At 37.9% G+C, this 25,000-nt stretch overlaps 2 protein-coding genes across 3 annotated transcripts; one reads left to right on the forward strand and one right to left on the reverse strand.

The window, feature by feature from the left end:
• The first annotated feature begins 4,500 nt into the window (after window positions 1-4,500).
• On the forward strand, window positions 4,501-21,950 carry LOC129760303 (juvenile hormone acid O-methyltransferase). Of its 2 annotated transcripts, none has more exons than XM_055757943.1 (3): window positions 4,501-4,960; window positions 21,197-21,477; window positions 21,545-21,949. In XM_055757943.1, the coding sequence occupies exons 1-3, from the start codon at window positions 4,584-4,586 to the stop codon at window positions 21,724-21,726; spliced, it is 840 nt and encodes a 279-aa protein (XP_055613918.1). In that variant the 5' UTR covers window positions 4,501-4,583; the 3' UTR covers window positions 21,727-21,949. The 2 variants fall into 2 exon arrangements, with proteins under 2 accessions (XP_055613918.1, XP_055613919.1); XM_055757944.1 differs by lacking the exon at window positions 4,501-4,960 and adding an exon at window positions 14,964-15,352 and having other exon boundaries at window positions 21,545-21,950.
• A 51-nt stretch (window positions 21,951-22,001) lies between these two features.
• Window positions 22,002-24,994, reverse strand: LOC129760302 (ribosome biogenesis protein BMS1 homolog). The gene is made up of 3 exons (XM_055757942.1): window positions 24,488-24,994; window positions 22,367-24,406; window positions 22,002-22,295 (listed from the first exon to the last, which is right to left on the reverse strand). The coding sequence occupies exons 1-3, from the start codon at window positions 24,992-24,994 to the stop codon at window positions 22,071-22,073; spliced, it is 2,772 nt and encodes a 923-aa protein (XP_055613917.1). The 3' UTR covers window positions 22,002-22,070.
• Between the last annotated feature and the right edge of the window lie 6 nt (window positions 24,995-25,000).

Raw genomic sequence — 25,000 nt, forward strand, 5'->3', positions numbered from 1 at the left:
ACTTAAAAAACATTCTATCATTCCTTACCGAATGTAGAAAAGAGCTTTAATGCTAATAATCCCTAGTGGAAAGGCTTTATGCCATCTTAAATAGATTGAATTTATTTCTTCCTTTTATAGGTTTTTCAGGTTTCTCAGGTAAATGATGAAATCTTGGATAAAAAAAGGCTAGGCACAATTTTCCCGTATGTTTGGATAACGTGCCGCTATTAAGCCTACCCCTATTCTGATACCTGATACCTGAAGGTCACGATCGACGGCGACGAGCTGGAGATAGTCGAAGACTTTGTCTATCTCGGCTCACTGGTGACCGCAGACAATGACACCAGCCGTGAGATCCGGAGGCGAATTATCAGCGGAAGTCGTGCCTACTATGGACTCCACAAGCAACTGCGGTCGAGAAGACTTAACCCTCGCACCTGTATATGACGCTCATTAGACCGGTTGTTCTCTACGAGCACGAGACATGGATATTGCTCGAGGAGGACCTGCGTACACTCGGAGTATTCGAGCGACGAGTGTTAAGAACCATCTTTGGCGGCGTACAGGAGAACGGAATGTGGAGGCGAAGGATGAACCACGAGCTCGCGCGACTCTACGGCGAACCCAGTATCCAGAAGGTGGTTAAGGCTGGCCGGATACGCTGGGCGGGACATGTTGCGAGAATGCCGGACGACTGTCCTGCAAAACAGGTGTTCGCTACGAATCCGGTAGGAACAAGACGAGCGGGGGCGCAACGAGCGAGGTGGTTAGACCAAGTGGAGCGTGATCTGGCGAACGTGGGGTGCCCAAGAATTTGGAGAACGGTTGCTATGAACCGAGTGAATTTTAGGAATTATGTTCGTCAAGTTATGTCGTGAGACGGAATACTATGTAAAAAAAAAATATTGGCTGACAAAGAGAATCAACTGCCCAATTCCCTTTTGTGAACTCTATGTACTCATTAATAAACTTGAAAGTTTCAAAAGCGATTAATATGTACGTTTTATGTGACTTGTTTTGCCCAATTCCCATGAGTAACCCATATGTACTCATTAACGAAGTTGAAAGTTGCAAAAGTTATCTATACGTACGTTATACGGGACTTAAGTCACATAAATGGCACAAAAGTGCTCAAAACGGGATTTGGTAAGTCGCAAAAAGTGCATTGATGTGCTTTCAAAATCAAATCACCACTTCGAGTTTTAGTTTCAGTTAGAACAACATCTAGGTGTGGTCTTGTGGTAGCGTCTTCGATTCTCACCACGAAGGTCGGGGTTCGATTCCCAAGCCGGGCAAGTTTTTTTTAATAAGTAATTTAGTAATTGAGTAACTTAACTTACTTAATGATCCCGCGCCGATCCTCCGGTGCATAGGGCCGTGGTGAATTCCACTGTTGACGATCCGGAGCCAGCGTCTTCACCTGGTCAAGTCAAGATTCTCGTCGACAGTTCGGATTTCAGCGGCTAGACTTCGCCGCCACGAGTTTGTGGGTCTACCTCTTCTTCGATGTCCTTCTGGATTCCAATCTAGCGCCTCTCTGCAAATCTCCTTTTCATCTTTCCGCAGCGTGTGCCCAATTCATCTACACTTACGTTCCCTAATCTCGATTTCTAGCGGCCTTTGATGACACCGGCGATGTAGTTCCTCATTTGAGATCCAGTTGCCAGGCCACCAAGCACGGACGATATTCCGCAGGCAGCGGTTTACAAATACTTGCAGTTTTCGCGTCGTTACCGCATATGTGCACCAAGTTTCGCACCCGTACAGCAATACGGATTTGACATTTGAGTTGAAGATTCGGATTTTTGTTCGTAGAGAGATCTGGCGTGACCGCCAGATGTTTCGGAGACTCACAAATGAAAATCGGGCCTTTCTGATCCGGGTTTCGATGTCTTTCCTGGTACCACCATCAGGCGTTATCTGGCTACCAAGATACTGGAAGCACTCCACTTTCTCAACTTGTTGCCCAGCTACCATGAAACTGGAGGGATTTGCTGGAGGGATCTCCATCGACTTGGTCTTTCCGACATTAACTACGGGACCTGCTGCCTTGAAACTTTCGGTGAGGTCGTCGAGTTTGCTCTGCATATCCGGTTGTGTTTGGGCGAGCAAAACAATATCGTCTGCCAGGTCAAGGTCGTTCAGTTGCTCCATTGTTGAAGGACTCCATGGCAATCTTCGGTTCGGTGCTCAGTCGATCGGTCCAGTCAGAATCTCATCCATTACGATGAGTAGGAGTAGCAGTGATAAGATACATCCTTGTCTCACTCCAGCAGTTACCGGGATTGGTTCGAACAAGACACCATCGTGCAAGAAACGAAATGCCTCGTATTGTGCTTCGATGAGATGGACTAGTTTCTCTGGGACCTCTCGTCGCCTTGGAGCCGCCCAGATGTTTTCATGGTTAAGTCGGTCGAATGCTTTTTCGAAATCAACGAAAACCAGCAGAAGAGAGTCCTGGAATTCGTTGATTTGTTCCAGTATGATTCGTAGCGTTGTGATGTGGTCCACACACGATCGTCCGGATCGGAATCCAGCTTGTTGCCGTCGGAGTGTAGCGTCGACTTTCTCCTGGATCCTGTTCAGGATTACTTTGCTGAGTACTTTGAGGGTTGTACAGATCAACGTTATGCCTCGCCAGTTACCGCACTCTGTCAGGTCTCCTTTCTTCGGGACTTTTACGAGGATACCCTGCATCGAGTCGGCCGGGAATGTTGCAGTATCCCAGATGTCAGCGAAAAGACGGTGCAACATTTGTGCTGACAGGGCAGGGTAAGCTTTCAGCATTTCAGCAGGGATGCAATCGATCCCAGGTGCTTTGTTGGATTTCATGTTTTTGATTGCCGCTTATATTTCAGCCAGCAAGGGCGCTTCCGAGTTGACGCCATTTATGCGACTTACTGTTGGCGCTTCGAGCTGCGGGTTCTGTTGGCCATCGCTATTCGTGACTCGGAAGAGTTGTTCGAAGTGCTCAGTCCATCGTTGAGCTGATCTGTTCGATCTGTCAGCACCTGACCTGCTCGGTCTTTCAGCGGCATTCTTGCATTAGTCCTTGCACCACTGAGGCGGCGAGAAATGTCATAAAGTAATCGGATATCTCCATTGGCGGCGGCTCTTTCTCCCTCTTAGGCTAGGAAGTTTTTCCAGGCTCTCGTCTACAAGCTCGTTTAAGTGCCTTTTCCAGCTCCGCATATCGTAAGCGGGCGGCTGCTTTGGCTGACCCGGCATGCCTGCTCAAAGTCGTCGCCAAAGTTCCGTAACAATTGAGTGACTATTCTGATATATGTAGGAAATGTAGGAAAGAAGCAATTGAGCAATTTGTCGAGTTCGGAATCCAGCGCGTGGCATCATGGCGGCACCGGTACAGAACAAAAAATCAAGAGAAAGTGATATGAACCGAAGCCAAGGGTTCAGTTGAGATAAAGAGAGATTTTTTTGTTCATTTTGCAATTTTTTGGAAGCTGAATTAAGAGGCCGATAGAAGCTGAATAGAAGATCATTAAGACTTGTTTTGGAACTTGAATGTATCAATAAGAACTTAAATTTTGAGCTGCATAGAACTGCATGAGCTGCATACTTCATATCAATGATGGGGCTGAGTAAGCGTTTTTGTACCTGTCTTATGGGACTTTTGGTTGCTTGGGAAGTAATTGAACAATTTTTCGAGTTTAGAACCGGCGCGTGGCATCATGGTGGCACCATGTACTGAACATAGTAAATTATCAAGAGAAGGTGATATGAATCGATGCGAAGGATGCAATTGAGATAGAGAGAATTTTTTGTCAATTTAACGATTATTTGGAAGCTGAATTGAAAGGCCGCTGGAAGCCGAATTGAAGATCATTAAGCCTGGTTTTGGAACTTTAAAGTATCAATACGTACTTAAATACGTACTTCACATCAATGATGGGCTGAGTATGCTTTTTTGAATCTGATTTATGGGGCTTTTGGTTGCTTGGGTAGTTATAGTAACAGCCAAGCAGTCTTTATAATCCTGAAACGTTGTCCAAACGAAACATTGCATTGGACAAATAATAAATTTTTAAGTTCGGATTATAAAGACTGCTTGGCTATTAAATACTATAACTCAAGTCGTAAAGAAGAAAAATTTTCATTAAATTTAAATTTTAGGACTTTTAAAATTCTTAACGATTTTGTCGCTGACGGAAAACGACATGACGGCCTCTATCAAAGCTTTATTCTGTCTTAAAAAAAGAAGATAAAAGAACTAAACACACACTGTAATTTTACGAAATACGGCGGTTAATTGTCAGATATGTATATTGTTTTATTAAATTCCCTATCTTAGACCTCATATATTGAGAAAAAGTAAACACTTCCTCGTCAATGGATGCGCAGTTAGTAGTTTGTTCTCAAGAAATTATGATTTGTCAAGCTTCGACGTTCATTGGCATTAGCATTTCAAAAAAGTCGTCATTGTTTGGAGTAAAAAGAACATCTATCTCGGCGTTAGGTATAAAAGGAAGGCACTTATTCAGTATCTGAGGTCAGAAATCCAAGAACTTTCCCATTCGACACTTCGCGCGCTTTAGTTTAATCACATATCTAGCTTACAACAGAGAAAGGCCAGTGATAGTGAAATGAACGAACCGAATCTTTACCAGAAATCAAATGGAGTGCAGCAGCGAGATGCCCAAGAAGTTCTTAATGAGTATCGACACATTTTTAAGTGTAGATCAACGACCAACGATGGATCGCTGTTGGACATAGGAAGTGGCAGTGGTGATGTTTTGATTGATTTTGTACTGCCGTTGTTACCTTCCGACTTTTCACGTGTTCTTGGTATCGATGTATCAGAGAAGATGGTTCAATATGCCGCCAAAGTTCATTCAGATATTCCAAATCTACATTTCGATTGCGGAGATATTGAAAAAGATGTCGATACAATCGTTTCCAAGTGGGGTCATTTCAATTACGTTATATCGTTCTATTGCTTGCATTGGATTAAAGATCAAAGGTAAGTCGAACGAGTGTTTTATTGGTTCAAAATTGGGATCGGTTTTAGCAATATTCGATTTTTGGAAACATCCGATTTTGACACATGTGCCAAAATCTAACGGTTTTTTAGAACGACATTTCCTTATAGTATACGTTATAACAGGACCAATATAACTTAGACAAACACCATAAATACGTTTTAACGTTCTTAAATGGTGATAAAATACAACAACCAAAACAAAATTAAAAAAAAAATCCAGCTTTCAAAAATAACAAAAATGATGAAAATTTCGTAGAATCAAAAACAAATACAAACAAAACACTTAAAATGACAACAAAAAAACTTAAAAAATTATTAAAGATAATAAAAATAGCAAATATTATACAAATATAAAAAAAAAAACAAAACAAAAAAAGTGCGAAATGTATCAAAAATAAGAAAATGATTATAAGTAGATTGACTAAAAATTATGTTAATTATGATAAAAATAGTTTTTCTTTTTGAAGTAATAAGTAGAAAAATAGTTAAGAAAAAAACTTTCGATTTTGGCAACACAAAATGTTCGGGCTTGTTGCCAAAATCGAACGGGGTCTGTGCTCGGTTTGAATTTCATATCCCTAACAAAGGGATTGAATTCCAAAGTTGTTGAGATTTGCAGGCATAATCCTTAAATAAGTATACCAAATCTTCAAGATGTTCATGCCATAATGTGCTTTGAATTTTATAATGATAAATCTCCTTTTTATTAACGATTTCCATTAACTAAAAGTTATAATAGCTCATGAAGTAATCACGTGATAAAAATCGCTACCGTCAAACGGGGCATCATGCAAAAGCAGGGTTAGATGCAACATTTGTATACCACAACACTCATTCAATTTTTATTTCTATATACTGTAATGAAGTTATCATTGAATGATAACAAATTGATGACATAGTTTTTAACATCGTGAAAGTGTTTTCAAAAGTTTTTGATTCTCATAAAAAAATTAAAAAATTGAGCAATAGATCTACAAATATTTATATTTTTCGATGCCGAAAAAAACTTTACCCGATATAGCCCGGTTTACAGTTCTTGTGAACTCGAACTCGAACGTGAACGTGAACTCACCACAGTGAAAAAATATTCCGCAGTGAAATGTCAAATCGGTCAAATCTTCAAAATTAGTAAGAGGTTTGTTCAACTGCGGGTAGAAATTGGTTTCGATCGTAAAATGACAGATCATTCAACCAATGTTTTGATCGATACTTGTCGAACCAATGCTCAAATTTAAATTCAAATTTCTCAAAAAAACACATTGTTCTTCTTCAAAACATATTCAGCTTTGAAAACGATTGATTTAATCAAATAATCCCAAAGTTCTTATCTTTGAATACAATGAATTTAAATTAAATTCTATGAATTTAAAGTACTCCCAAAACGTATTTATCGATCAAGGAGTAACGAGCTTTAGCGATTCGTTTCTTTTGAAAAACTTATTGAAAGGACGTTATGAATATAACTTCTACAAGATAGCCATTTTTTGGTCTTGATTAAAAATTGACAAACAAAAATTTCAGAATTACTTTCAATTAGTGAAACAATTGAAAAGGTTTTCATTTAATTAGAATGCATCAGTACTCTTTTGTTTGTTAATTTTTCTGCTTTTCAGTTCTCCTTAAAACACATTATTTTTGAATGATTTCATTAATTTTTATAATTAAACACACATTTGAACAAAGCGGAACCTATTTTTTTTTAATTTCAATGGAATCTGGCCATTCGATGATCTTCATTTACATTTATTCGTTGAGAAGCTCTTCCAACAGGTACATTTATTCGTCGAGAAACTCTTCCAACAGGTGCAATTAAATGATGCCCAAGCGGGTTTTAAAGTTAAACAAAAATATCGTACGCGTTTCATTTCAAACTCGTAGTATTTTAAGCCTTTAATTGCCTTGAAATGTGCTTACAAATTAAAGAACTATTTTTTTATGAAGCAAAAATTTTTCCGTCATCGGTGAAATTTTTTTCAGAATGCACATTGCCATTCGGACGTGAAAATGAACGCGGAATTTATATTCACCACTCTTGTTCGTTTTCCGTTTTCACGTTCGCTCAGTGCGTTTACACTTCGAGCGGAATGTCAGTGAACGCGGAAAAAATATTCCGCAGTGAAAATCGGGGGAATTGGAATAAAATTAATATTAAAGGGCTTTGAACAAAGAAATCAGTTCAAAAATAATAGTTCAACCATTCCGCATCTATTCCACCTAGTTTCGCAGCCATGAAATGCAGCATAGTCGAGTTTTTGAAGAATATAAGTTTTTTCATTTTCACGTTCGAAAGAACTGTAAATGCACCTTATGGCGGATTGGCTTGATATTACCTACAAATTTTATATTGCATTCCTATACCATATGCCTATTCTATACCAACACTGTTGGTGTACAAATATTTTTCGGACAATCACCAATTTTTTTAAATAAATATTTTAATAATTCACTTACCTGTCTGTGGCAAAAGGCAACAACTTGAAAATCAGAACTTAACATCATAAATCTCGTTTCCAGATGCTGGGATATGATTGTTTTGCATTATGCGTTTGTTAAAATTCAAATTTCATCCATATTAAAATTTATTTGCATGATTTAAGCTAATAGAATATTTGTATTATTTTTTTCCCCTAAATTTATGCAGCAAATTTACACTTTTTCCTTAAAAACATTTTTGATAGAAAAACCAAACCAAAAAAAAACAAAAATAACTGTAATTGGTGCTTTATGCGTTACGACATCACAAATGTATCAAAAACTATAAATTTTCAGACGTTTTCATTTGATTTTTTATTAATAACAGAATTCGTTGCAACTTACCCCTTTTCCTTAGTAGGGTGAAAATCGCATGTTTTTGAAAATTAAAAAATAACTGGTAAAACCAATAATTTTTCTAACTCGTCAATTTGGTGTCCCATCAACCTTAAAACTTTTTATGTACAAGAAGTATGATAATCTGTAGCCATTAAGATTTTATAAGCAATTGAAGTTGAAAAGTGTTGCATGTTGCCCCAGTTGACGGTATATGTTTCTTAACGCTTAAGTATAAATTTTTAATCCTGGCATAACATAAACCGATATTTACAGAAAAAATCTCTTTCTTTTGACAATTTTTTGTAAGAAAAAGAAGTTTTTATATCACACATCACACATATATATTACTGTCATTGTGGACTTTAGAATGGAAAAAATATGCTTTACGGATGAGAGCTGGTGAGAGCAAGTGTCAGATTATTTGAAATCCAAAAGCGCATTTTTTCATCCATGTGCAAATACTTACTTACTTACTAGGCTGAAAGAAAAATACATTAAATTATAATCATAACAAAATGATCTTTAAATTCAAAAGTAAATAAGAATTTTTGTTTTCTGTCAGCTTGTATTTTGTAATATAATTTCTTCAAAAATAATGGACATGCCTCCATTTGACAGTCACAGTACAGTACATATTTAATTTGTTAGTTTCAAGGGGCATAAATTTACGGTCGTCAAAAAATTTGTTTAGGTGGCAAATATTATTAACAGAGTTTGTAAATTTATTCATGTATTTATTTCGCCAAACAGTGGTTTCTAGGCATGCAAAATTCAACTGAATGAAAATCAAATGCGTTTTTCGGAACAAAATTTTTGGGGCTTCTGATAACAAGATTTTAATTAAGATTCATTACCAAAAAACGTATTTTATGAAAATGGGGAGAAATTAGGCATGAATGTTGGACTACTGGTAAAATTTTCGAAGCGTCGACCACGCCAAACCAAAAATATGTCCTTTCTGACGAATATGTTACTGTCGATGGACTGGTTCCTAGATAAACTTGAAGAAAGTGCTGGTAATCTTATCAATATAGATTTACAACTTAAATTTCTCTCAAAAGTTTACGTATTAAAGTAAATCCCCGATATTTTCTTCACCATGATGCATTTTAGGATGAAAGAAAAAGCAAGCGTGACAAAATGCAAAAGATGATTTTATTTGATAAAAAAACCGTTTATAACAACGCAGTTGGGCTTGACATCTTACGAACCAGAGTCGAGGTTTCGAAATTTTTGCAGCTCAATTCCGAAAACTGTGCAATAAAATTAAGCTAAATCCGAACACCGTGCCAATTGCAAAAAAAAACCGTGTAACAAAACGCGCTTATCCTGGAGCTTTGAATGAAACTTTAGACAATTAAACACCTGAGACATAAAACCTACAACTTGAGACCTTACACTTTAGATCTCGCACTTAAGTCCTGTGACCGTATACCTGAGATCTAAGGTCCTGGACCTGTAAGTAGAACATGACAGCTTAGACGTGCAATACGAGACCTGCGACATAGACTTGAGCCCTGACACTTGAGACCCGAGCGAGACCAGAGACTTAACACGTTCGTCGCCACGTCACCCATATTCGGCAGTAGGGGTGTATTTCCTGGGGGGCCCCGTCACATCAAAAAGCAGGTGACGCTCTCTTACTTGAGTTTACCGCTCAGCTTCGCCACAAGTTTAAAATATGGGAGGTTTCCCTCTTCGCTTTCTCTCTCTGAAAAATTTTTTGGGCCCGGCTAGCAAAACTACCAAAATGAGCGTGGCGACGAACGTGTTAAGAAGTAAAACGTGAGAAATAAGTCGTGAGACTTGAGATGTTACACTTCAAAGGTGAGACGTGGAGGTGCGACATGAGAAGTGAAACAGGAGACATGAGACGCGCCACGTGTGATGTGAAGAGTGATAAACGAGAAGAGTTGGGACATGAGTCAAGGAATATTTAAATAGGTAGTGCCGAGAGCCATATTGGATTTTTTTGTGACGTCACAAAAACGATTGTATCGAAAATTTATATGAAAATGGTAGGAATTTCAAAGAAAAACACGTTTTAGAACAAAAATGAATTTCAATTTCATTTTGATTCTGTTGTAGGGCCTCTATTTCACTATGTTATGTAGTTTTTGGTCCTTTGAAGATTGCATTACGTTTTTTTTTCTTATTTTAATTATGAATGCAATGTCGCCTTGAAGCTTAAACGTGCAAAAATGAAGCAAAAACTCAGCTTTTAAAAGGTCTAGCTGGTAGATATTGAGTGTTTAACTGATTGTCATGAATTTAATTCAACCGGTTTACAAATACATTTCTTGTGTAGAACAATTAACATCAATAAATGATTGGTCAATCAGTTTACTAAAATGCCAAAGATTGTTGTTTTGTATAAAAATTTGTGTTTTGATCGCTTTACTGTAATGAGGAGCTTAAACTGCACTAACTTTAACATTTTCATGGAAAACTTTGAAATAATTTTAAATTTTTGCTAATTTAAGTGGGGAAATTCCACCATTTTTTCAAACTTCGATGGTCTATTTTATAGAAAACTTATTCGAAAATGCAACTTTTTTTATACCGATCTTGAAGAGCAAGAATCCTTCTACAATAACATGTTTTCAAAGTGGAAAATTTCCAGCAGATTCTTTACATTAACAACGAAAAAGATAAATTTCCAATTAAATTAACAGATTTTTCGTGATTGTGACGGGTCAGCCTGTACCAATACTAGAGCAGGGCTGCCTTGGCACTACCTTCTTTAAATATTCCTTGGACGTGAGTGTTGGAACATGTGAGAGATGAGAAGTGAGCCGTTTGAACGGTCTCATGTCTTCCTTTTCATGTGAAATGTCTCATGTATCACTTCGTTTGGCTTATGCCAAGAGTCCTTTAACACAAAATCTAAAAAAAAAACTCATTTGATTTTGCAAATAATATGAATAAAACCTGGGCAAAATCCGGGAAGTTTTAAACAATATCTGGACATCCCGGTCAGGATTAGCTTATCTCGAATTCTTTATTAATCAAATAATCAATGAGCAAGCCTAAATCTGTCAAGAAAATCTGGAATAATGAAAATCATACTATGAAGCGATACTTCTCCTCTTCAACCTACAGTGAATGATACTCGGATACAACTAAGATTTTTTACTGAAACCAAAAGTTTTTATTGATTGTGTAGCTTCATCAATATTACTTTTTGATATTTTCTAAATTATCCAAAATCATTTAAAGAAATTTGACAAGTCTGATATTGTATAAATTTGAAAAATAAATATTCGGCCTGTTACTCAGCTCAACTATTCGGTGAACCGAATATCCGGCTTAACGGTTTTTGGGCGGTATTCGGCGCCGAATATTAGCCGACCGAATATTCGGTACATCTCTACTTAAAACCTTATAGAAGGTTATTAACAAAATAAGATTTTGAACTGTAAACCGGGCTTTACTGTGAAACGATATGTTAGCCTGCATCACCTTTTTAAGAAATGAGGACATATATACCATCAAGACGCCATTCACCGCCCAGACACCATTTACCGCCCAAAATCACCCTTTTGTGTGTATTTTGAAAAAAACTGGGATGTTTTCTCCAAATATAAGACCTGTGTTCTGTGTCGGCATCATTGTTCGACCATTTCACTGAAAAAACATCACTTAATTATGCTAACTATAGCCAGAAATAAAATATTTGGTTTTTCGTTTCCGGTCAAATTATTGAATTCGACGCCTGTTAGCGAACTAGGCATTACTGTACTCCCAGGGCAAAAAGGGTTTTTGTTTACTAGATAGTACCTATTGGACCTAAAATCGACTTGAAACGATAGTTTTATTTTCGTAGCATAGATTTGCATCAAAAAATTTTCGATTTTTTCAATAGTTGTTGTTTTTTTGAAGCGTTTAGTGATGGGCGGTAATTGGTGTATAAAAAAAAGTGTGGGTTACTAATGACCGGTCCGCACAGTTTCTTTGTTTTTAACGCATGTATTGTGTTAAATGTGTAAATTGTAAGACGCATTTAGTGGTGATTATGTAAGAAAATGATGTTTTATCGCTGAAAGTAACCGATTACTTGAGGTTGTTTGCCGGGAATCATCATTTTGTCAGTCAACGCACTTTGTTAAAATTTGTACTAAATTTGCGGGAAAAAAAATCACAAAATGTATTCTCTAAAGAGCCAAAATATGGTTTTGACAGCTCGTTGTATGAAAAATACTAAAAAGAACAGTTTCCGTGTTGTTATGATAGTTTTTCCTTGAGAAAACATTATCGATACCCGGAAAAGTCGAGTGGGCGGTAATAGGGCCAGTTGAACACCCCAAAGTTTAGTTAATTATTTTGAAAAGCGTACATTTTTCGCATTCCACTAAATTTTTTATTTAAAGTAGAGCAGTTTTGGGATGTATTGGAAAAAAAGCGAATAAAAATCTGCCGTCGTTTTTTTATTAAACATGTTTGAAGTTGAAAAACCGCTTAACTGGGCGGTGAATGGCGTCTTGATGGTACTGTACTCTTTGTTTTTATTTGAATTAAGTTTTAAGGACGGTTTGCTATATTTCCATTTTAAGTACATAATACTCAACCAAATGTGAACTTTCCTTAGTGTCTCTGAGTATGTTATGATTTAAGTTTTCGTTACTTAATTTAATCCTCATAAATAGCGGAAGAACTTTTTTTTTGCAACGTGCATTGTAGTTTGCTTCGAGACTAAATAACGTATAAGTTAAGCATTCCCGATTACCCAGGTTTGCCCAAATTTTTTAAGAACAAATTAGGAAAAGCCCGATCTGGCCCTGTTGCCCGGAACCGGATATTAATTTTTTTCAGGATTTTCATCTATTAGGATGAGACCCGGCCCAGATATCGAGAAAAAAGCCCGGATTTATCCACAATACTGGCAAACTTCAAAACGCAGCGCTGATGTGGTCAAGTGGATGGCTGGCGCGAGTCTTGTAACCCAGGCGTACTGGGTTCGATTCCCGGTATCGGCAAGAAAAACTTTTGGATTTAAATCCCATAAGTTGCCGACAGGTAAGATGTGTTTCATTGTATAGACACAGACAAAAAGCAAAATAACTTTAGAGAATGTTATTAAAAAGCCAAAAAGTCTTGTGAATCACAATGTGAATCACAATTACTTTAACCACAGGTGGTTCCTAAGGACAAGAACCCTCCCAACACGCCAGAGCTCCGCCCAATTGAGAAATACTGGGCTATTGTGAAGCGGAACCTAAAGAAGATAAAAAAAAACTGCTAAGGACGAGCAGCAGTTCAAGGCAAACTGGCTTTCTGCGGCGAAAGAGGTGGACAAGGTGGCTGAACAAAATCTGATGGCAGGGGTTAAGCGTAAGGCCTGGCAATTCGGATTTGGAAAAGCCAAAGCATAACTGAATATTTTTCCTGAATTTTATACTAATTAAACTTGAAAAAGAAATTTAATTTGATTTTTTAAATGAACGATTTCACCGATTTACACGAGTTTTCCCTTGACCAAATTTTGACTGTATCACTCTTTATACGGTTCGTAAGATCTTGGAAGAGACAAGATAAGTTACTATGGGGTCAAGAAAATCTACCGTGGGAGAAAATAGTAATGGATTGAGGAAAATGTATTTTATCGAAGAAAAGAGTGGCAAAAACGCTAGCTATATCACTTTTTTGGCATTACCTTTTAAGAAGCTGTTTGTTTGTGAATTGTAAAATTCACAAATCGGCTAATTTGCCTAGATCAAATAATTTTTTTCACCTTTTCTCTTTGATGTAGTGTTCGAAAACTTTGAACCTTCCATGTATCACATGGCTATCGAATAATGGACTGAGAATAGAGAGTCAGTTAAGTTCTGATCGTAGATCCATCCAAACGTGTTTCTTTTGCCCAGTTCCGAAACTCCCTGACACAACAGTGGCAACGAGGTTGAACTTAAGTGCGTGCTGTAGAGCTAAAAAATTGCTTGTTAGAAATGAACATCGTTTTTTTTATAATTCTGGAGAAAGGTGGTTTTTCAAAAAATAAGAAATCTGTGCAAGGATTTCGGATTGTGCAAAATTTGTAGTAAGAAGACCGCAGTGTATGTGTGAAGTACGAACAAAAGGAGTTTAATTGCTATTGTCGGGTCATACTGACTGTCGACAAAGAATACAAAGGCAATTATTGCTTTGTTTCGCATAACGTTGGATCACGCCGCCATTTTGTTAGCTACTACAAATTTTGGTGAGTTGGGAGTTGAGTGAGAAAAGATCGTACATAGCGAGTTGTGATTGTTGGATCACTGTTGTACCATCGAGAGAACACTTAACGCACTTAACAGTATCAGGTATCAGGGTGAGTGATCAGTGATGTTGGTTGATTGCCTCTGCTGTTAATCTATCACGTTGTTGATCGTGTGCATTGAGTGTTAGAGACGAAGTTGGATACCACCACTGCCGCTAATAGATCTTACGAAATTGTTCTCGGAGAGAAGTTTGAGGTACGATTAGTGTTTAAGAAGACTGCAGAAGGCCGGTTCTGGTGTTAGAGAGATGGCTACCTTCATAGGATCCATAGGAACCATACATTCCAGGCACGTTTTTAATGGATTTTACCGAGCGTTTAAAGTATGTGTTCAATTACAACAATGTATCAACACCTTCTCGTAAATCTCTATTCATAACAGTAAGTAGAGCTGCAGTGTTTTTTGAGTTGGAAAAAATGTGTCGACGACATTATTTCACGTTTGAAAAGCAGATTCGACAAGAAGAATACCAAAATGGCTCAAATTGGTGAGTTTTATGAAGGATCCCAAGCACCGAACGAATTAGCTGAAGATTTCATCCTACACAATAAACGAAAATTACCGAGTTCGGTAATTTTTTTACCGAAATCCTAACATGTGTAAATCGTTAAACTGTTCGATAATTTTTTCGGTAAAAAATAAACGAACATCGGTAAATGAAGAGTCGATTTACCGATGTTCGTTTATTTTTTACCGAAAAAATTACCGAACAGTTTAACGATTTACACATGTTAGGATTTCGGTAAAAAAATTACCGAACTCGGTAATTTTCGTTTACTGTGTAGATGTTAAATTCTTGGTTGAAAATTGTGGATTTACTGAAGATAAAACAAGACTAATTCGTGATCGGTTAGTTTTTGGTGCACACGATGCAAAAATGCGTGAAAGAATCATGGAATTGGAAGATCCTAGTCTCGAAGAGGTTGAGCTGATTCTCTTGGCTCGTGATCAGGTTATTCGTCAATCAGTATCAGTACCATCCCGTGAAAGCTTTGAGCGTGTTAGTGCTATTGAAAGATTGGTCCGAAGCAAAAATTCAGCTCTCAAACGAGAACGGAGAAATATGCAGTCTAATGATCGTGTTTTTGGATTCCGCGGTAGAAGAAGATAAATGCATCCTGCCGGTCGAGATTATGACTACCAGAACTGCAGGGGTCGTAGTCGATCGAGGTCTAGATCGAATCGGAGAAGCTTCAACAAAGGCTCAAAGTGTAGCTTTTGTGGTCTTTTCGGTCACATTCGTAAGAATTGTTGTGGAAGACGACAAGGATACGCCGGTATCTGAGGGATTCAACTTTAAAAGGTTAGATCGCACAGTTTCCACGAGTGGCTCCGAACTAGATTTCCAATGTATGTCATCACAAACTAGAACACGACTGCAATCATCCTTTATTGGGTTAAGTTATAATTAACGGGAAGGGATTGCAAGATTTGATAGGGCATTAATAAAGATAAGAAACATGAAAAGCCTGAGGTTGTTTCCTTGCGGAGCTCCTATGGTGAGCGATTTCCTGTCACTGTTCCCACCAAGATACAAATTGCAGCCGGTTTGAGAGGTGTTCTTCAGTAGCTTAAGGGCAAGTCTATGTATGCCGTGACCATCCAGTTTCTTCAACAGCGACTCGTGGTTGATCGTATCGAATGCTTTCTTAAGGTCCAAAAATAATACCCCAGTGTAGCGCCGATTGTCGAGGTCATTGTAGATCTTCTCCAACAGTTTTCCGGTAGCTGTAAGTGTGTCACATCCCTTCTGAAATTCGTATTGTCTGTCGTTTGTTTTGAGCCTTTGAGCCTCTAGGAAGTTGCTGAACCTACTAGAAATCAGCTGTTCCAATATTCATAGTAGACAGTGTTGAGATAGTACGATAGTTGGACAAGATCTTTCTATCACACGTTTTGAAGATGGGTGTTACCCGTACTAGCTTAAGAGCTTGTGGATATGCTGTGGTCTCGATGATTTCGTCGAAGATATCTCTCAGAATTTTAACCTGGTTCGATTTGATTTATCTCGTTTTATGGGCAAGCCCATAGAATTTCTCTGACTCTGTCGGCCTATTCGGCCGAATACTTTGTTAAACTATTCGGTGAGCCAAATATTCGGCCAGCCTTTTTTTCAAGGAATTTAACAGCAAGCTGTCATCAGACTTGTAAACCATCGACATTTTCTCTGACAGTCGCACAGCCTGCTTATCAGTGTCATTGTTCGAATCAAACGAATGCGACCAAACACCTGCGGAACAGTCGACTACCATCAGACAAAACGACATGACATGCTTTGTGTGATAGTCGAACGAAATTTCGTGTCTTTGTACACGAGAGTTATAATTTGATGCAGGGCTAGAAGTTGGTCACTTTTTAGTAACTTTGTCACTTTTTTCAGGCTGGTCACTCAGAAGTTACTTTTTTTGAAATTTGGTCCCTAAAGTCACTATTTTGTATATAATTTCCTTACAACTGAGCTTAATTTTTTAAACTTTCTCTACTCATTATTAAAAACATTATATTGTTTCACGACAGGTGGGATGTATCTATTCATTAGTTTATTATTAGGTTATTCGTTTACCTATTATTTGTTTGGCGGGTTCCTTTTCTTTCCTTTCGAGTCCTGTGGGAATTTAAACGACCTAAATTGAGAGAATGGCTCAGGTTCAGTAAGGAAGATTATTGTTTTGTTTTGCTTTGATATATCGCTTACACTTAAACATTAAATGGGTGACAATTGAAATTTAAACAAAAATAGTTTTTCGCCTTAAAATATTTAGTTTTTTGTTAATTTGTGACACTTTACCAAAGTTTTGTCATTCGTGTCAGGAAAAAATATTTCCTAAAGTGACACTATTACAACATGTTTAACCAAGATTTGAAGTGTTTTGACATTTAAAGCTTGAATTTGTTAAAAATAATTCTCAACCTTATTTTAAAAAAATCAATCAAAATCTGTATAGTGAACTAAATTACATGGCAGAAAACTTTCCATGCATTCAATGCTCTTGGTTGTATTAAATGGAAGGTAAACTTTTTAAAAGTGACTCAATTGAAACGAAAATATCAGATGTTTCATTCCTAAGTTCCCTTATTTCTAGACATTTTCGAATCATTTGAAAGATTGGTAGATTAGTAATTTTTGTACCTTTTTAGAGGTTTACTGATATATTTTCTACAATATTCCAATAGGTGTTTCTTGGATGGATACAATATTTTTGAGGTGTTTCTTTGATCTGGTAATTTTTTAAAGAAATTGTCGTGTAAAATCATTTATGTTTTTTTTTAAATTTCTTCCTTTTTGAACATCAATTTTTTTCTAGTAAATCTTTCTAATGATTGATATATGAATCATGCAATAAAGTCTGCAGTGAATCTCTTACGAAATGTTCCATTTTTGTAAGTAAATTCTCTTTGAGTTAGTTTTAAATTTGAAAAATTATGTTCTACCTTGAAGATTAGTCTCGTAGAATTATTTAGCCTTTTTGAGTTACTATCATCTTAAGTCAATTTTTTCGCTAAGCTTCTTTAAGTCATTGTCAATCTTCTGTCAACATTTTGTCCTTTATCTTTTTTCAAACCTCTATCATTGCTTTGGCACTTTTCATGAGGACCTCAAAATTTTTAATTTCATGACTCTTTAATGAAATGAAATTTCTTTAAATGTAAATCTTAACTAAATTTCAAGTAAATTCTTTAAACTTTTTGTAAAACATGTGCTGGTTTTTTATTTGCATTTGTAGATCTCTCACATATAACAATATTGTTGAAAATTTTGGTTTCTGTAAATTAACATATTGCTTTTCTACAAGTGAGGCCAAGAGCCTTCCAAAAAACCTTTTTCAATTATCAGAATTGTCTTTAAAATGTTTTGTTTTAGTTTTTAATGTCATTTTTAGTTAGTTTCCGTCTTGATCTGGTCACTAATTTTACCCTAATTTCACTTCAAAGTAACTATTTTGCCCTACTTTTTTACCGCATGGGCGCTTCTAGCCCTGTTGATGGTCAAACGACCAAAATTCCCGACAGTTTAATGATTATTTACGCATAAGGAATGAAAGTCAAACGACTAACCACTACAAAGATCAAAATTTCATTTGACATTTTTTTGCTCTCCGATCAAACGATTGCGCTCTCCATGGTTGTCAAGAACGAGGTGTTGTGGATGTCTCCGAAAAAGTTCAAACGATGGTGACCACTTCCAAGCCTAGCTGTCATTCTTCCCAATAGCCGATTCGGCCAGCCGAATATGCTTAAAAGAAGATAGTTTTTTGAACTTGGGAAAAAATCAAAACCCGTGCTCTGTAACAAGGTATAATCAGCCTTTCTCATTTTCTGATAAGAGAATAAAGTCTGCTTCATTTAATATTGGAACACAAACAATTGCGTGTAGTTCAGTCATTTATTAACGAATTCATAATTTGTTTTTCATACAAATGTAGCATTTTCTTTACTCTTTCATAAAAAAAAATATTCATTGCTGTTTCGAAGAAATTCTCGTACTTTTCCCGTAATACGGCACATTAGGCGGCGCACACCCTTTTCGTCCACCGTTTTGGCGATTTGATTCCACCAGTTGTTCATTTGAGTCATGTTCCTAACAAGTTTTCCCTTTGCCTTAAGCCTCCGCTTCGTGATTGCCCAGTATTTCTCTATCGGCCGGAACTGGGGGCAGTTTGGGGGGTTGAGGTCCTTCGGTATTACGCTGACCCCGTTCGTTGCGTACCATTCCATAACCGTTTTGCTGTAATGGCAGCTTGCGAGGTCCGGCCAAATCATGTACTTGCGGGCGAATTTATCCGCAAACACGAACTTAAATTTTGCAGGTACATCCCCCCAAACCGTCGCCAAATAAAATTTTTGACCTGGGATTTGCCCAAAGTCCGCCTTCACGTAGGTCTCATCGTCCATCAGAATACATCCGTCGAACTTGGTCAGCACTTGGTCGTACAGCTTTCGAGCACTGATTCTGGCCACATTGTTCTGCTTCAGCGTCCGATTTGGCTGTTTGCTGGCTCGGAATGACCTTATTCCTTCCCGGAGACGAATTCGTCGCACCGTACTGTGAGCGGCCTGGAACTTATTGGCCAAATCGCGGTCTGAAAGATTGGGATTCCTGTTGACGGCCTTGATGACTTTCCCACGCAGTTTCCGGTCGACAGTTCCACTCCGACGCTTCGAATGCGGCTTCCGAGCCGTCGTCAATGTTTTCATTGTACTGCTTGATAACACGCCATACGGTATTTCTGGGCATTTTACGCTGTTTAGCTAGCTTCGATGCCGACAACAATGGATTTTCAAGAAAACTGTGCACAATTTGATCTCTCCGTTCGACTTCCATGGCGGTTGTTTACAAAATGCTATCGTTTGGTGTTATGACATAAATACATGGTGAAAGGTAATGAATTTCCCGACACGTGGGTGAAAAAAGTTTCCAAATCCGTCCACTAGGAGCGCCACAATGAGCAAAAGAATTTGTTTCAATATTAAATGAAGCAGACTTTATGCGGGTATTATGTGCAAAGTTTCATATTTAAAAACTTTGACAATGCCAAAGGTTTAAAATATGTAATTAACAATATTACACGGAAAACTATAGTTTGGGAAGAATGACAGCTTGCTGTTGAATTCCTTAAAAAAAATTAAAAACTATTTGAGGCACTTAGGATCAGAGGGGTGCAAGTGATTTTTTTATCAAAACTGAGATAAACGGTTTTTTGGATAGTTAAAGTATAGATTAACATTCTGTAGAAGACACAGGTCAAAAGGAAAATTATTTCGATACTTTTAAGCTATTTATAAAAAAACGTGTCAATGAAAATCCTGTTTCGTTTGGTGTCAGAAGGGTGCAAATGCACTTGCACCCTTCTGACACCAAAGGATTATACTTTTAGGCTGATTTCATTAGAACGTATACATTTTTGTCAGTTGAAAACAACATCATCTAGCTCCGACTAGGATTTTCTACTGGTTCTGACCAGGATAATCCAAAGTCCCCAGATAGAGAAGTGATGAAAATAGATTCAGGTGTAACTTCGTCGGCATGAAAATCTCATTGTTATGTATACAAAAAAAATTTAAAATTTTTTTATGGCAAATTTAGCTAATGCTAATAGGGATAAAAAGCAGATACAAAACGCATTTAACAATAATTTTTTGGCAAATATATCTAAGAAAAATATCTCGGATGAAAGCTCAGAGGATTCAGAGTTTTCGACAGGCTCTGATCATGATGTCACATACTATCCCACGGAACAAAATGAAACTTCGAAAAGTTCAGATGAGTTGTTGCGACAGGTAGTTTATAAAAAATTACATTAAGTCTTTTAAGGAATATTTACATAACTTTTAAGGAAAGATGCCTGGTTTAATTAGACCAAAAAAAGAAAAATTAAACATCCACGGTTCTTATGGAGAATCAGAAGTTGCTGCTGCCGCAGAGAGTCAACTGGCCATTCATCAAGACCACAAAAACGCCAACGAAATCAGGCAGTCTGGAAACTCATCTTGCGAAAAAAGCTACGAAACCAAGGGAAGGAAATTAATTATCCATTAAGGAAAAAGAGAGATTGGAAGTTTTCAACAAATTCTGGGAATTAGGATAGTGGAACTTGCAAACCTCGTTCATTATGAGTTGCATAGAAATTTCAAGTCCGAAAAAGCAGAAAATTAAATGTGTGAACAAACACAAAACAAATAAAACATACTCGTTACATACAGGTTCCAAAAGGAACCTATCATATTGTTTGGAGTCAGAGGGGTGCAAGTGTCATTCTTGGGATCAGAAGGATGCAAGTGAAAAATATCAATAAAAGTAGTTCGCCGTTTTAACATAAATATCGCAAAAACTTTGGTTTTTCTTTCAGAATCGTTCATTTTAGACCTCATGAGACACACTCCATCGAAAATTTAGTAGAAAAATTGATTCGATAATTTTGATTTAGAAAAAAAAACTTTGAGGCCCGTTTTCTCGAAATCATTATTTCGGCACTTGCACCTCTCTGATCCTAAGCGCCTCATTTGTTTTGAGACAGATTTTTTTTAATGCAGGGTTTGTTTATTGTATTCCATTTTTTTAAACATTTCTAATTAACTACAAGAATACTTAATAAATATTTTACAGGGACGACACGGGTTTCATTTTATAAATGTTTTTTTTTTACAGGAAGGCACTATCGAACATCAGAAACCTACTAGCGGAAGGCGGAGAATGTTTGCTGGTATTTTTAGCCTGCAATCCGATCTACGACATTTTCTATGAACTTTCACGACATCCCAAATGGGCCCCGTATATGACAAATGTGGAAAAGTTCATCTCCCCATATCAATACAGCTCGAACCCGACCGAAGACATCAACAAACAATTGACCCATGTCGGTTTCAGTTTCCATAGCGTAAAGGTGCTAGATAAAATCTACATCTACGAAGGAGAAGAGTGCATGAGAAGTAATTGAATGGACTAACTAAATTTGAAATGCAAAATCATCACACTTTTTTTAACATTCTATTGCAGATGCCGTGAAAGCTGTAAACCCGTTTCGGGAGCAGATGCTGCCGGATGTACAGGAAGATTTTATGAACGATTATGTCGACGTTGTGCGTCGTATGCTCGTGAGTCCGGATAACAAATGCGATGACAACAACTACAGTGTGATAACCCCTTATAAGTTAGCGATCATTTATGCTAAGAAATAAGTGTGTTTTGTTTTTGAAAAAAATGTCATGATCACAAATATGTTAGTATAAGTTATTGGGGTTACAAAGAGGGTTATTAGATTTAGATTTAAAGGATATTCATGTGATAATGGTTTTAATGTTGTTATTCTGAGTTGGCTTTTTGGCAATTTTAAGCAGTCAATTGGAAAAATTTTAAATCTTTGCTTAATAAAATGATAGGAAATGTCAAAAACTTGTGTACTTACCTTATTGGTTTCAAAGTTTCTTTTCCATTCTTTCGAAAAATGTGAACAGTTTTGGAATAATGCACTTTACTTAAAAAAAAAACATCTCCAATATTTCCATGAACTACCTACGTATCATCACTTAACGCTTTCGCCCTTAGCGACCTTACTCTGGTTGCGCGCCTCGATCTTGCTAATAGCCTTAAAGACTTTCTTCTTCAACTCCTTCTGTCGCTGTAGCTTCCGGAATTCTTCATTCGTTTTCTGTTTCTTGTATTGCTTGGATTTTTGCTTTGCCTGTTGTTTGCGCTTTTCTTCCTTCGCCTCGAAGTTGGTTTTAATCATCCGCATCATTTTAGCAACCTAAAATTTTAGAGAAATGATTGTTACAATTAAGATTAAAAAAAAAAGGTGGAAATAGGTATAGCACAAACCTTTTGCTCGTGTGGTGAATGAACGACGGCTATCCTCTCGCTTTCAAAAGATTTTTTCGGATTCACAGGACCCAATTTGGGTTTGTCTTTGTAAGGCAGAGCTTTTTGCAAGTTTTTGGGAATAACCAACGGTTTGAACTGAAGTTCTTCCCGGGTGATTGGCTTGTAGGAGCTGTCCTGTTGAGCCTCAAATTGGATATTCTTTTCCCGCTTCAGTTCCCCGAGAGTTTTCATACCGACCCATTTGGCTCGCTTTTCCAGTGGTAGCAAAAGATTCGTCACCGGAGCATAAAAGTTCGGTACATTAACCTTGAACCAAGTTCTACAGAAAACGATATCACTTAAAACTATTCGATCCTCGAAGGTGGCACGATAATTTCCTTCCGGGGGAACTGCCTTCTTGATCTGACCTCTGATGCCAGAAACCGTTTTAATTTTAGCTCCTTCGAATTTCGCTACTTCAAGAGTTGAATTGAACATACCCTTTATGAAGGCAGTTTTGTGGTAGATTTTATATGGTGTTCCGATCAATTTTAACTTTTTCATAATCTGGGCAGATTTGTCGCTTTCACTCACGGCTCCCGTTGCCGCAACACGGAAGCCTAACCGTTTCGTCTGCTGCTGATCGTAGGCTATCGATTGGATGGCAAGCAATCCAGTGTTTTGAGGTGTGATGGGACCCCAGAACGTCATGCTGCATGTCACGTGATTGGGAGTGTACTTCAAATAACGATGTTTGAGATCGTCTTCAACTTTTGCAAACATGGGAATCGTTTGGAAACGTCTCCATCCCAAGGATACAATCAATGGATCGCCAGCCTTTAAAATTTTCTTATACCATCGATGTTTTTTCACTTTACAACTCACATAACCAACGTTCTCTTCAGCCATGTTGAGTCCACCAATCAGAACTGGGAAAGCTGGTTCAAAATGCTCTACAAACTCATAAGGAATATTTTTGAAATTCATCCTGACGTACAGCCCTGCTCGATACCCTTCAATGTTCAGTCGAATATCCTCGTCTAGGTTGGAGAACTCTTTCTTGTTTAATTCCGTCTGGCGCAAGGCTTCAGCTTTCAGTTTCTCGTAATATTGGTGATCTCCTTCAATGTGTTGATCGTCCTTCTCAGGATTATCATATTCAGCATCGAATTTGGCTTTCAGTTTCATTTTCTTGGCCATCAGCTCTGTGCGAGACATATTTTTCTCTTCAATACGGGACATTTTCCGTTTTAAAGTTTTCCCGTCACCTTGTGAATCGATCTCATCCTCAGGTTCATCGTCTTCTTTCTTTTTGCCATCACCACCAGTATGTTTTTCGCCAGTTTCCAAATCTTCAAAATCGCCATACACCTCGTCATCTCCATCACTCATATCATCCAGCTTAAGAAGCTCCTCAGCATCTTCAGAAGCTTTCCATTTCCCGGTGACGAAGCAATTAACAATCAACTTTTTGTTTTCGTCGGCTGTCCAATCACGCACTCCATCTCCATACTCCTCGAAGAAACATCCTTCATCGGCATCCTGTATGGTTTTTTTCTTCTGAATTTCTGCCTGTTTATGAGTCATACTTTTGAACAGACCTCCAAGCAGATCGTCTTCCTCATGTCCTTCACCATCCTGCTCTTCGTCCGCTTCTCTATTCTTGCGGAACTTGCTGAACACCCCATAGACAATTTTCATCAAATTTTTGGTGGTCGCCTGTCTTTCTAGATAATCCATTCGAGCTTTGGAAGCTAAACCTTTTTTCCAAGACGACGAAGAACCCACAACACCATCATTGGCTTCATCGTCCGAGGACAAAAATCCACTGGAAGGCCTTGTGCCACCAAACGAATCATTAATATCGTCATCGTCCTCCTCAGGGTCTTCCTCGTCCGCTGATGAAGGCTGCTCCTCATCTTCCTGGTCCGGATTCCATCCGGATCGAATTGTACGCACTGCACTGCTTTCGTCTTCGGAATCTTCCATACCAGAATCTGGTTCACTTCCGGAACTATCGTCTTCGTCATCTTCGTCCTCGCTATTGGCAGCCGTTGTCTAGAAGTATTTTCAAGTAATTTTCATTTTGTTCAGGAAAATAAGAAAAACCTTAGAATTAAAAATATTCAAGCAACCTACTTCTTCTTGGAAATTTCCCGATTTGATGACATCGCCATCGCTGAACAGCCGAAATTCCTGGTTCTCAATCTGCACATCCAACGTTTCCTTTTTCTCGATGACCGACTTGACCAGGTCCTGCTGTTCGCTGCTCTGCTGTTGCTTGTGACTATGGGAACCCTGCAGCTCGATGTAAACCGCATCTTTATCGTAAACGATCCCCCCAACGCCGGACATTGGAGCGTAAAGCAGTCGTTCCTTTTCCAGCAAATTTCTTTTCTTCTCGGTCGAAGGCAACGGACATGGATCCGGTAGCGAATTCAGTTCTTCTATTTTCATATCACCGAGACCGGCAATGTGAACCATGTTTTCTCTTTTTAGAGGCACTCCCCTAACATACCCATAAAGGACAACGTCTCGATCGCATTTGGGATTCAAACGAATCTGTTCCGAATTGGTTATGTCTTCCATTCGATCTGCTAGGATGTAACTGTGCGCTCCTCGCCAACTCAGAGGACGGAATTTCATAACCGA

Source organism: Uranotaenia lowii, unplaced genomic scaffold, assembly GCF_029784155.1.
Source record: "Uranotaenia lowii strain MFRU-FL unplaced genomic scaffold, ASM2978415v1 HiC_scaffold_562, whole genome shotgun sequence".
Taxonomy (NCBI): Eukaryota; Metazoa; Arthropoda; class Insecta; order Diptera; family Culicidae; genus Uranotaenia; species Uranotaenia lowii.